Raw genomic sequence first — 14,446 nt, forward strand, 5'->3', positions numbered from 1 at the left:
GTTTGTTACAGTTCAAATGGACAAAGTGCGACAGCTTCATACACTTGCCATTATGCCTTACTGAAATTCTGGTGGTGTCCCTGAAGAGTAAAGACAGCATAATGAATTGGTGCTCTGATCAACAAAGGTCACCAATAGGAGGAGGGTCCACACTATGATTCCCAACACAATGAGTTCTAGATCTCAGTTACTGGATCAAATGCGGTAATTAAAGAAAAATAGCAGGCTAGTCACTCGTGTCCATGTGGCCCACGAGTGAACAAGACAATGGTAGAACTGGAAGAGGCTTTGAACGGATTGTCTCCTTATCCTCTCAACAGCCCATGATTGGCGTGTGAGGCAGGCATCTTTTAAAAGCATTTTCATAGTGGAAACAAGGAGGATAAAAATTGTTGACATTTTTACATACCAGCAAACCAGCATTTGGCATTTCCCTCTTCCATGTTCTGAACCCACGACTGGCTCCAAGAGTGAGCAAAATCGATGAGAAGTATCAGCTGGATGAGAATGAAGCAGAAAGCCCCAACCACACCAAAGTAGAACCACACTAAGAAAATATAAAATATAAATTAGCTAATTAAGACAAAGGACTTTAAAAAATACTAGTGGCCTACTGGGTAAAAGACCTCGCTTCAATTCTTAGTCAGTGCTAAGTTAGTTGATCTGACCAACATCAAATGACCTGCTGCAGTTGGCAGCAGTCAGTCAACAGCAATCCTGCTCCTGATAATGATCTGAAGACTGCTTTTAGAAAGTAAATACGTGAGGATGTAGGGTAAGAACATGACAGGAACATAGGAGCAGAAGTAGGCCATTCAGCCCATTGAGCCTGCCCCGCCATTCAATACAATCATGGGATCTTCCACTTCAATGCCTTTTTCCCACACTATCCTCATATTCCCTTATGTCATTTGTATTTAGAAATCTGTCAATCTCTGCTTTAAACATACTCAATGACTGAGCTTACACAGCCCTCTGGGGTAGAGAGTTCCAAAGATTCACAACCCTCTGAGTAAAGAAATTTCTCCTCATCTCTGTCCTAAGTGGCTTCCCCCTTATTTTGAAATTGTGTTCCCTGGTTCTAGACTCCCCAACCAGGGGAAACGTCTTACCTGCATCTACTCCTGCTCCTATGTTCCTGTCATGTTCTCACCCTACATCCACAGGTACTTACTTTCTAAAAGCATTTTGTAGGTTTCAATTAGATCACCTCTCATTCTTCGAAACTCTAGAGAATACAGGCCCAGTTTCCCCAATTTCTCTTCATAGGACAGTCCCACCATCCTGGGAACAAGTCTGGTGAACGTTCGTTGCACTCCCTCTATGGCAATAATATCCTTCCTAAGGTAAGGAGTCCAAAACTGCACACAGTACTCCAGGTGCAGTCTAACCAAGGTTCTATACAATTGAAGCAAGACTTCACTACTCCTGTACTCAAATCCCCTTGCGATAAAGGCTAACATACCATTACCCTTCCTAATTGCTTGCTGCACCTGCATGTTAGCTTTCAGTGACTTACTGACAAGGACACCCAGGTCCCTTTGTACATCTACATTTTCTAATCTCTTACCATTTAAGAAATATTCTGCACATCTGTTCCTCCTATCAAAGTGGATAACCTCACATTTGTCCACATTATATTCCATCTGCCCCATTCTTGCCCACTCATTAAGTCCGTCCAAATCCCCTTGAAGTTGCTTTGCACCTTCCTCACAACACACATTCCCACCTAGTTTTGTGTCATCCGCGAACTTGGAAATACTACATTTGGTCCCCACATCCAAATCATTGATATATATTCTGAACAGCTGGGGCCCAAGCACTGATCCCTGCGGTACCCCACTAGTCACAGCCTGCCAAGAGAGAATGACCCATTTATCCCTACTCTGTTTTCAGCCAGTTAACCAGTCCTTAATCCATGCCAGTACATTATCTCCTATCCCATACAGGAGTAGGTCATTCAGTCCCTCGAGCCTGTTCTGCTATTATATTAAATCATGGGAGCAGGGAGAGAGAGATGGTGCTGTGAAGGTCTGGCTTTTAACATTTTTCACCAGCTCTTGGCTTCACTGTTAAGAACATAAACCCAGCTCCTGCTGGCAAGCAACGATGCAGCTGAAATTCAACTGAAACGCCTCAATTCTTATACTTACAAAGATGAAAGTGTGACCAAATAGCTGTCCCAAAGGATAATTTTCTTCCATTTAAAAAGATATTCATCATATGACAAGAAATTAAGTTATTCAAATCAGAGCTTATTTGATCCCCACTCTTGAAAGCTGATCTCAGTCAGGATGTTGGTGGGAATGCAACAACTGACCTCAGTTCCATAGGTTTGGGACAGGGAATAAAATCTGCCAACACTTCTACTCTTGTTTCATCTCTGATAGACATTGCTTATTTGGATGTCAGCAGAAGCCAGTGTAGGGGAAACTGGCATAGGGAACCATGGGATATTTGAGGTAACTTAGGTCCCTGTAACTTGAGAAAGCTTGCCTGCAAGAAACACGAATTATATGAATACATATGAATATATGAACTATATTGTATGCTATGGCATTTCAAGTGCTCATCTAAATACTTCTTAAATGTTGAGGGTTCCTGCCTCTATCACCTCTTCAGGCAGTGCATTCCAGATTCCAATCACCCTTTGGGTGAAAACATTTTTCCTCAAATCCCCTCTAAACTTCCTGCCCCTTACCTTAAATCTATGCTCTCTGGTTATTGACCCCTCCGCTAAGAGAAAAAGTCTCTTCCTATCTACCAAATCTATGTCCCTCATAATTTTGTATACCTCAATTAGGTCCCTACTCAGCCTTCTCTGCTCTAAGGAAAACAATCCTAGCCTATCCAGTCTCTCTTCATAGCTGAAATGCTCGAGCCCAGCCGACAATGTGGTGAATCTCCTCTGCACCCTCTCCAGTGCAATCACATCCTTCCTATAGTGTGGCGACCAGAACTGTACACAGTACTCCAGCCGTGGCCTAACTAGCGTTTTATACAGCTCCATCATTACCTCCCTGCTCTTATATTCTATGCCTCAGTTAATACAGGCAAGCATCCCATATGCTTTCCTAACCACCTTATCTACTTGCGTTGCTGCCTTCAGTGATCTATTGACAAGTACACCAAGGTCCCTCTGACCCTGTGTACTTCCTAGGGTCCTACCATCCATTGTATATTCCCTTGCCTTGTTCCTCCCAAAATGCAACACCTCACACTTCTCAGGATTACATTCCATTTGCCACTGCTCTGCCTATCTTACCAGCCCATCTATATAGTCCTGTAATACAAGGCTTTGCTCACTATTTACGACACCAATTTTCCTGTCATCTGCGAACTTACTGATCATACCTCCTATATTCACGTCTAAATCATTAATGTACACTACAAACAGGAAGGATGTTTTGAGCACAAGGAAGATCAAATCTGTAATCTTGTGCCACACATCAACAGTGTACTAGTCCACTGATGAAGCGTTAACTCTGCTTCTCTCACCACAGATGCTGCCAGACCTGCTGAGTATTTCCAGCATTTCTTATTTTTATTTTATTATTATAGCACTAGTCCACATGCTTATCTGCTGACCCACACGGGGATATTGGATAAAATTGTCACATGCAGTTTTCAATGTGACAGGAACGAGACTGAGATTGACAAATCATATTGCACTTTTCATACAAATGTTTCTTTACATAAAGTTAGTATTCACAATACCTGTTGTAAAGGTTCCATCAGGAATGAAGAAAGCACCAACAGTGATTCCCACTAACGCCAGAAATTTGAAAAACCAGAATCTAAACAAACACACAAACAAATACCCGTCATCATGAATGCTTACCCACAGCAGGGGTTACCAAGACATTACGCACTCAACTGAAAATGTGGACAGCTGGTTAGTTCATTTCAAGATTCCTCTTTCACTACTTGGTCAGTTGGCAGTTTGGAGACTTAGCTGATGTCACAGCCTACAGCTGCCCCCTAATACTAAGGGCTAAACAGAAGAAAAACAAAAATCAGCCAGAATTCTGGGCAAAGATCTGGCAAATGGAGTATAATGTGGGAAAATGTGAAATTGTCCATTTTGGCAGGAGGAATAAAAAGCATCTTATCTAAATGGTGAGAGATTGCAGAGGTCGGAGATACAGAGAGATCTGGGTGTCCGAGTACAAGAATCACAAAAGGTTAGTATGCAGGTACAGCAAGTAATTAGGAAAGCTAATAGAATGTTATTGTTTATTGCGAGGGGAATTGAATACAAAAGTAGGGAGTTTATGCTTCAGTTATACAGGGCATTGGTGAGACCACATCCAGAGTACTGTGTACAGTACTGGTGTCCTTATTTAAGGAAGGGTGTAAATGCGTTGGAAGCAGTTCAGAGAAGGTTTACTAAATTAATACCTGGAATGGGCAGGTTGTCTTATGAGGAAAGGTTAGACAGACTAGGCTTTTATCCACTGGAGTTTAGAAGAGTAAGAAATAACTTGATTGAAACATACAAGATCCTGAGCGGTCTTGACATGGTGGATGTGGAAAGGATGTTTCCTCTTGTGGAAGGATCTAGAACTAGGATCACTGTTTAAAAATAAGGGGTCGCCCATTTAAGACAGAAATCAAGAGAAATATTTTCTCTGAGGATTGAGTGTCTTTGCAATTCTCTTCCTCAAAAGGCAGTGGAAGCAGAGTCTTTGAATATTTTTAAGGCAGAGTAGTTAGATTCTTGAAAAGCAAGGGGGTGACAGATTATTGGAGGGTGTGCGGGAATGTGGAGTTAAAGTTACAATAAGATCAGCCATGATCTTGTTGAATGGCGGAGCAGGCCTAAGGGGCTGAGTGGCCTACTCCTGCTCCTAATTCGTATGTTCCTATGTTAATTCCCAAATTGCTATCCAGCAACCCCTGCTCAAAAGCGTGTAGATGTCAAGCAAGGACAGAACTGGTCTTGGCTGCAATGTCCCCATGGATTACCAACACTTGTGTCTGGGCCATTTGGGCGAGTAGGTATCCAAGGGTTGCTGGTGGCCGTGGATGGTACCCCAGCAAGAATTAATGCCATCACAAGAGTTCAGGTGATTCACCATGGGCTTTAGACCCTGTAGTCTTTCCACTATTTCAATACTGTAAGCTCTTCTGATAGTTCTCCCAGTGTTTTGGCCAATATTTATCTTCAACCAAATCCTAAAACAGATTATCTGGTCATTATCACATTGCAGTTTGCAGGACCTTGCTGTGTGCAAATTGGCAACTGCTTTTCCTACAACAGTGACAACACTTCAAAAGTAATTCGTCTGTAAAGCACTTTGTGATATTCTGAGATCATGAAAAATGCAATACAAATGCAAGTTTTTCCTCTTTCTTGCATTAATTTTCTGATCTTTGCTGAAATTTCATTCTACACCCTTGGTTTCCAAACTGGAATAAATTAACTTGAGGTGGGGGTCGCAGGGTGGGAGGTGGGGCTGGGGAGTGGTGTAGTATTCATGGTGGCCCCTATTTCAGAATTTATCTGTACTTTCCAACTTATTAGTATGTTATTTCTGTTTTTGCATACTGGTAAAAAAAAAAAATGTTTTTTGCTGGTGACAACATCTCTATTGATATTAAATCAGGTCTTTCACACAAACCAGAAACTCCTCAAAGCCAGTTTCGTTAATGTTACTGCTCAGATTATGATCAAACAGATATCTTCTATTTGAAGTGGCTCACCCATTCTGCAGTGCGCCCCTTGGGTCTTTGCTGCTCTTCACTTGGATCATAATCAAAGCAAAGAAGAAGAAGAAGGCAGCCAGACCAAAGCACATGCGATACACGGACTTATAACCCACAATGACATCACAGTTAACATGCGCCTGAATGAAGGGAACACCTGAACTTCCTTCACAAAATCCAGGAATCTGAAAATAAGAGATAATAAAATTAATGTTACATGGTAACCTTGGATCATTTTTTATTGTTTATAGACAACCTCCTCCACCACTGAAAACTGCTCTATGAGGGGATGCAACTTGACATTTAAAAAGATAACAGCATTGACTGAGGACAGCTGTAATGCCTCCCATGCTCAAATTGCCAGCTTACAATTCCTCTTCAGGCTCACACATTTATAATGGCTGTTTTGGCTCACACCCAGAGGACCATGCTCCAACATAAGACATACCTTCAAGACGGGGGGGGGGGGAGGGGGAGGGGAAGTGGGGGTTGGCAGGGAGAGAGGGGAACGCAGTAGAAATAGAGAAAAGGAAACTTGGGGGGAAAGAATTAGTCAAACATGCAACTGCTTTCTAAACAATTTAGTCCTTTGAGGACTGTAGCAGTGGCTTTTTTTTTATTAAGTCTTAAGATACTGTGAAGGAGAAAGTAAAGAAGGTTCTAGCCTGTCTCAATAAGTACAAGAATAAAGCCTTTGTAATTCAAATTCAAACATAATAACCTTAAAGGGTCCTACAGTACCAGTTCCAGTGACATCATGTAATAAGAACATGGTTACAGCAATGCTAGACTTGGTATGGTAATCTTTAATTCACTTTATGAATTATTAATTGCACATGTTTAAAGCAGTACATCACAATGAAAAGACTCATTTTCTCCCCAGATGATATTTGATTATCTCATCAAATGCTCAAACACCCTTCAATCTCTGTTGAGTTCAGATGTTGTAACTTTCTTGTAGGAGTGGCACTGGCTAAAGTGTTGTGTGAACCTTTGGGTTTCTACAGCATATGCTGGCACATTTTGGGGGTAAATCATAGCATGGTTACAGCACAGAAGGAGGCCATTCGGCCCAATTGGTCCCTGCCAGTGTTTATGCTCCACATGAGCCTCTGCCCACTTATCTTGATTTAACCCCATCAGCAATAACCTATTCTTTTCTCTCTCATGCCTTTATCTAGCTTCATCTTAAAGGCATCTGTGTAATTTGCCTGAACTACTCCAATTGGTTTTACGTTCCACAGTCTAACCCCTCTCTGGTTAAAGAATTTTCTCCTGAATTCCCCACTGGATTTATTAGCGACTATCTTATACTTACAGCACCTAATTTTCACCTTCCGCACAAGTGGAAACATCACGCCAACTGAAAATTCTCAATCTCTGACCCAAGTTTGCTGCTTCTTAAATTTAAATTACTAATACAATATTATTTTCCAAGAATACATGACTCATGATTTTGACTTCAGCTCAAAATGGATGATTATGGTTGATAAGACAACTAGAAAGCTTCCAAACAATGTCGAAGCCTTATGGTTTACAAAGTCTCCAAACATAGCAAATTCCAGACCCAGTCAAAGCAGCTTAGCCATCTACTTGATTCTCAGTGGCATTGTCAAGATCAAGTGAAGCCTTCAAGTGACGAAGGGTTAGAGGACAGGGTATAATTGAATCATGGTGCACAGAAGTAATTCAGATCCCATTCTGTCATATATCCTGTCCTTATTTTTGTACAACACTCTGACTTTGTACTGAAAAGCAAAACCTATACCAATTTTGGGGAGCTGAGTTGGTTGGAGTTTAAGAATTTCTCTGCATTACAAGTTGAGCTGGAAGATACAAAACTGAAGCACAATAGCACCAATGATAGTGGGGTATAATCACAGCCTGACAAGCAGGCAGTTTCTATTATAAATGGTGGGCATAGGAACAGAAAAAAGATATAGAGAAATGGGAGAATTTACCTGTATTAAAATAGCCAAGAGATTTCACATGAACATGTGAATTAGGGGCAGGAGTAGGCCATGTGGCCCCTCGAGTCATTTGATAAGATCATGGCTGATCTGATGTGGCCACAACTCCACTTTCCTGTCTGCCGCCATAATGCCCGACTCCCTTGTCTACATATTATGCATACATACATTTATATTAAGCAGCATAATTTTGTAGCCACAGTTTAGAATCTACGCTACCAGGACCAAACAGAATATACACCAGGATTTACAGAAAGTCAGAAGAGGCTCCAGGTGAAGATTTCAGGAACTCCATGAATACACAAGTCACACCTCAAGACTGGAGTGTGTAAATAAAATATTTTAAAAAGGAATGAGACATGAATCAGAGAATTATAGGCCATTCAGTCTGACAATGGAAATAAATAAGAATGTTGTCAGGCATTTTTAGGAAGTATCAGTATAGAAGAGATACCAAATGAATATAATCACTAGCAAAATGATTTGTTGTGACAAGAGATGAATTTTAGTGCCTCGGACATTTTAATAGAAAATTATGGTACTTGGCAAACACATTGTGCTACAAACATGTGTAGAAATTCTGTTTTTCTGTCAAGTACACTAAAACTCTCAGAAGACATTTTAAAAATATGAAGGCAATTACAGTTAATGTCAACATAGCCAGACAGACTGAAAACTAAACAAACAGAAAAAACACAGAAGGCTTTGATAAGTAAAGATGTTATTTGTGAGGACAGCTCTTGCTGCTCTACTGCTTACACCAAATATAAAAACAGGAAGGCGATTTTCACATTAAACTAGCCGATGCTATCAAGTATTTTATTAGGTGTTACTATGGAACATACAAAGAGGTCTGTTGAAAATAAACAGACGCACGAAGGTGTGTCAAATGTTGCATAATCTTAAAAATGTAAGGTACACAGGAAACATGAAATCTGTGCTCAGTGGATGGATGCCAACTGGCGAAAATAATGATGATTTGGGTATGATTTCACTGTAAAGATTCAGCTAAAATAAGCTGGCTGTCAACAACACTAATTAATGCTGCAACACATCCCTAGGATATCTGACGACAAGTCAAACAAGTTCTACTCTTGTAGAGCTAAAAAAAATTCTGCTTAGTATACTGGGAGCCATTTCGAGCATCTTGTTTTCAAAAGGAAATTGGTATACTGCAGGAAGTTTAGGGCAAACTGAGTGCCAAGGAAGATTCCAAGACATAAAATGCCAAGCTGCGAAGATCAAACTGGACTTGCTTATACAGAAAATAGTAAAGAGGACTATTATCTTGGCCCTAAATGTTGTGTGTGGATATTATGAACTTTTTTCCTCAAATCTGAGCCCCTCTCTTGAAAATATTGACTTGCTGGGATAGGGTTCCACATGCCAGAATCCCCACCCTTGCATCATTCTTCATGTGCCATGTTGCAGGTCACACACAAAGAATGGCTATTTTCAGTGAGGTATTTGGTAGGCTGCTGGTTTCCATCAAACTATATCCTAGCAAATGAGAGGGGCTTCAGGAGAGAAGATGGACTAAAGTGGAAGAAATATATATATTTAGATAAATTCAGTACTTACCTTCTTCAGTTGGGCCTCTATGCCTGGCGCAATCAAGATACAGGAAACAATTGTTCCGAGAAGCAAGAAGAAGCCGTAGGTGAGGCGAGTCACCACCGAGTTCTTGGTTGAGGGACAACAGCCAGAAAGCAGGCATGGTGCACTTCCACATAGACACGAGGCCTAAAATAGAAAATATAATCAGAATTATAACTCAATGCAACTTCCAATTTATCTTTTAAACTTGTATTTATGGAGGTGCCTTTAACGCAGAAAAAAATACACCCCCATGGCATTTCACAGAAATAACTAAAAGAGTCATTGTTATTTTATACAGACAAAACACAATAGACCTCAAATCTTTTTCATTCCCTTCCTTGCATAATGAAATCAAATTACTCCACTTTCCCAATAATTGCATCCTGATTATGATTGCCAACTTCATGCCACTTCTAAGTCTTAGTGCTTAATCTTGGCTGAGACAAGCCCAATATTGGGAGAAGGGATTCAAGAAGAGAGGAGAGAGGAAAAGTCATGAAAAGATTGACCGTTCATCACCAAAATGTTCCTTTCAAAATATTAGGCCAACAGAGAGCCTTATTTCGATATATAATTCACTTCTTCTTCAAAACCACTGGCCCAGATTTAGTGTTGAGAATAATGGTGAAGCCAACAGCGCGCACTGTTCTGATGCAGTATATTGGACAGCAACTTCCAGAGTAAAGGCCTGCTCAGGTCTGGAAAAAAAAAACCCGACCCAACCCAGACAGAACCACATCGGACCTGCGCCTGACCCGACCACCGGAATGTTCACTTTCTCCAGCTGATAACATTCGTTTTACATCCATAGTGCACTCACTGTAATTACCACTTTGGGATGGATGGAATGGAAGGAAGCTGCAGCATGAGCGCAATGACGTCAGAGATGTTCACTCGCTCACTGCGCAGACTCAGTCTGTGGACTCCGGATGCACGTTTCCCTCCTTGACATCCCGGACTCCCAGCTCAAGCAGGCTTTTCAAATTTTGACGCTTACTTACTCAACTTCCCTTTTCCTCCCAGCAGAGCAAAAGGTAGTACTGTGTGTGTCCAACCCGGACCTGGCCCGACCAGAGTCTGAAAGCTAGACATGGAACGATGACCCAACCCGAACCCGACACATGTCGTCGAGTCCCATCGGATTTGGGTCAGGTAGCAGGTCTTTATTCCAGAGTACCCACATGCACAATTAAACGTGGAAATGCAAGATTGCAGTCCGAGTTATCCTGCTCCTCCACAGGTTGAGCTATAACAGTACCTCACCGAAAGATTCGTGTAGGGGTGAAGGAGCGGTACCCACTAAACAGAAAAAGTTGCCACGCTGAATCAGATGCCCAATGTCAGCAGGTCTCCACTCAAAATCCCACAAAGATTCTATGGGAAGCTGTCAGCATAGTGATGGCGAATGACATTTCTTCTTCACTGACCACAAAATCCAAGCCATTAATTAAGTGCTAGGCAATGATCATCGTCAACAAGAGAGAATCTAACCATTCCCCCCTTGACAGTAAACGGCATCGCTGAATGACCCACCAATATCTTGGGGGTTACCATTGACCAGAAACTGAACTGGACCAGCCTGGTAAATACTGTGGATACAAGAGCAGTTCAGAGGCAGAGAATTCACTTCCTGACTCCCCAAAGCCTGCCCACCATCTACAAAGCACAAGTAAGGAGTGTGATGAAATACTCTCCACCTGCCTGGAAGAGTGCAGCTCCAACAACACTCAAGAACCTCAACACCATCCAGGACAAAGCAGGCCACTTGAGTGGCACCACATCCACCACCTTAAGCATTCACTCCCTCCACTAACGGTGCATAGTGGCAGCAGTGTGCTCCATCTGTAAGATGCAGTGCAGCAACTCGCCATGGCTCCCTCAGCAGCACCCTCCAAACCCACGACCTCTACTAGAAAAATAAGGGCAGCAGACACATGGGAACATCACCACCTGCAAGTTCCCTCCAAGTCACACACCATCCTGACTTGGAACTATATCACTGTTCATTTACTGTCGCTGGGTCAAAATCCTGGAACTCCCTTCCTAACAGCACTTTGGGTATATCTACACCACATGGAGTGATTCAAGGAGGCAGTTCACCACCACCTGCTCAAGGGCAATTAAGGATGGGTATTATATGCTGGCCTTGCCAGCAATGCTCAAATCCCAACAATGAATATATTAAAAAAAACAACCAACTTGGAACAAGCCTGGGAACCTTCTGGTTTGAATGGTTGTTGTCAGTTCTCTTAAACAAACTTATTAACTACTGGGCATCTCAATTGGTTATAACATAACCAAAAAAGCTGCAGAAAGAAAGAGAAAGAATGAAACAAAAATTAAAATTAGTAATATATTTTCACAGGTTAAAAGTTGGAATATTACAGACCACTTAAAATGTATAACTCTCAGTCTCTGGCACTAAGGCCTATTATATTGAATGCTTTTTCAATTCATTATAACACCATGATCATGAATTATGACCAGTATTCTGGAAACAGCAGCATAGAAGAAACATGACAGCATTGTCTGTGGGTTTTTCCATCAATACTTGGAATACATATACCCCCCTCCTCTGTATCACTGTAAAGTCAGGAGAAGAAATGAATAATCTGCTCTCAGCTCTGCCAAAGTTGTTCTCCCACCAGCTGGTATGCACAAATATCCTACTGGAAAGCAGCACTAACACAGACAGGCATGAGCATTTCTGCATCTCTGTGTACATTCTCTATATCAATATTCTCCATTCTGTAGAATTCATATCTTTCCCCAAGGTATGAAAAACAATTCTCTCATCTGGATACACACACCAAGTCCAAAGACCAACAGGTTTATTTCAGACATCTCAATACAAGTTTTTGTTTTCTGCCAGTTCTCTTATCTCCAGAGACTAAATTAATTAAGCACCTGAACAGATGAATAAATAGAAAATCTCATGCATACTTCAACAAACCAACATTTGAACTGCACGAGCTTCAAGTAAAATGCTGGCTTTCTCTTAGTTTAATGTAATTACCAAAAAGTCATTGGGTACTGAGTTTGGATGATCAGCCATGAATGGTGGTGCAGGCTCCAAGGGCCGAATGGCTTACTCCTGCTCCAATGTTTCTACGAATAAAGAACTTGCATTTATAAAGTGCCTCATCATTTCTCTCTCAAGCATCCCAAAAACACTTCATCTACAATGAAGTAGCTATCACACAGCTGATCCATCATCAAAACCACTTTTTCACCTCCAAACTATCACCTACCACCACCCCAAAGCTCCAAGCCATGCTTTTATGACATTCTGGCTAGGCCTCTCTAATCCTCTCCCAGGAATACTAGAGAATCAAGGGACTATCAAGAATGAGGAACTGAAAGAAATTAGTATTAGTAAAAAAAAGTAGTACTGGAGAAATTAATGGGATAGAAAGTTGATAAATCCCTTGGATCTGATGATCTACATCTCAGAGTTGAAAGAGGTGGCTGTCGGGACAGTGGATGTGTTGGTGGTCATCTTCCAAAATTGTATAGATTCTGGAACAGTTCATGCAAATTGGAAGGTCGCAAATGTAACCCCACTATTTAAGAAAGGAGGGAGGGAGAAAATGGCGAATTACAGACCTGACATCAGTAGTAGGGAAAATGCTAAAATCTATTATAAAGGTGTGATAACTGGACACTTGGAAAATAATGGTAGGATTGGGCAAAGGCAATATGGATTTATGAAAGGGAAATCATGTTCAACAAACTGGTTGGGAATTTTTTTTGAGGATGTAACTAGCAGAATGGATAAGGGGGAAACCAGGGGATGTGGTGCATTTGGATTTTCGGAAGGCTTTCGATAGGTGATTAGTAAGTAAAATTAGACCACATAGGATGGGGGGTTAATATACTGGCATGGATTGAGAATTGGTTAATGGACAGAAATCAGTAGGAATAAACGGGTCAGTCTCAGGTTGGCAAGCTGTGACTAGTGGAGTACCGCAAGTGTCGGTGCTTGGGCCCCAGCTATTTACAATCTATATCAATGATTTGGACGTGGGGACCAAATGCAATAATTCCAAGTTTGCTGATGACACAAAACTAGGCGGGAATGTGAGATGTGAGGAGGATGCAAAGAGGCTTCAAGGGGATTTCGACAGGCTAAGTGAGTGGGCAAGAACATGGCAGATGGAAAATAATATGGAAAAATGTGAAGCTGTCCACTTTGGTAGGCAAAATCGAAATGCAGAGTATTTCTTAAATGGTGAGGGATTGGGAAATGTTGATGTCCAAAGGCACCTGGGTGTCCTTGTTCATAAGTCACTGAAAGCAATTAGGAAGGCAAATGGCATGTTAGCCTTTATTGCAAGAGGATTTGAGTACACGAGTAAAGAAGTCTTGCTGCAATTGTATAGAGCCTTGGTGAGACTGCACCTGGAGTACTGTATAGAGTTTTGGTCTCCTTACCTAAGGAAGGATATACTTGCCATAGAGGGAGTGCAACAAAGGTTCACCAGACTGATCCCTGGGATGGTGGGATTGTCCTATGAATAGAGATAGAGGGGACTAGGCCTATATTTTCTTAGAGTTAGAAAAAAAGTGAGATGATCTCATTGAGGTATACAAAATTCTTAGAGCTTGATAGGGTAGATGCAGGAAGGATGTTTCCCGTGAAGTGTGGCTAGAAGGTGGGGGTGGGGTATCTAGAACCAGGGGGATACAGACTCAGAATAAGAGGCAAGCCATTTAGGACCGAGATGAGGAGGAATTTCTTCACTCAGAGGGCCTGGCAGGGTAAATGCTGGAAGGTTGATTTCTCCTGGCTGGAGAGTCTAAAACTTGGGGTCATAGTCTCAGGATAAGGGTTGGCCAATTAAGACTGGGATGAGGAGAAATGTTTTCACTCAGAGGACTGTGAATCTTTGGAATTCTCTACTCCAGAGGGCTGTGGAGGCTCAGTCATTGAGTATATTCAAGACAGAGATCGATAGATTTCTTGATATTAAAGATATCAAGGGATATGGGGATAGCGCAAGAAAATGGTGTTGAGGTAGATCGGCCATGATCTGGTTGAATGGCGGAGTAAGCTCGGGTGACCAAATGGCTGCCTTCTGCCCCTACTTCCTATGCTCCTACATTTGTCATCTTAAAACTTAAATAGCAGCAGGAGTAGGCAATGCAGCCCCTCGAACCTGCTCGTC

At 41.7% G+C, this 14,446-nt stretch overlaps 1 protein-coding gene across 2 annotated transcripts in view; it reads right to left on the reverse strand.

Annotated features, from left to right (window-relative positions):
• The window catches only part of LOC137347241 (serine incorporator 1-like), a 40,236-nt gene that overhangs the window by 14,153 nt on the left and 11,637 nt on the right, over nt 1–14,446 (reverse strand). For both annotated transcript variants that reach the window (XM_068011530.1, XM_068011529.1), the window contains exons 2-5: nt 9,261–9,422; nt 5,707–5,894; nt 3,718–3,797; nt 410–547 (exon numbers count right to left, since the gene is read on the reverse strand). In XM_068011530.1, coding sequence (XP_067867631.1) covers nt 410–547; nt 3,718–3,797; nt 5,707–5,894; nt 9,261–9,422 — 568 coding nt within the window. The remainder of the gene's footprint in view (nt 1–409; nt 548–3,717; nt 3,798–5,706; nt 5,895–9,260; nt 9,423–14,446) is intronic.

Source organism: Heterodontus francisci, chromosome 31 (genome assembly GCF_036365525.1).
Source record: "Heterodontus francisci isolate sHetFra1 chromosome 31, sHetFra1.hap1, whole genome shotgun sequence".
Taxonomy (NCBI): Eukaryota; Metazoa; Chordata; class Chondrichthyes; order Heterodontiformes; family Heterodontidae; genus Heterodontus; species Heterodontus francisci.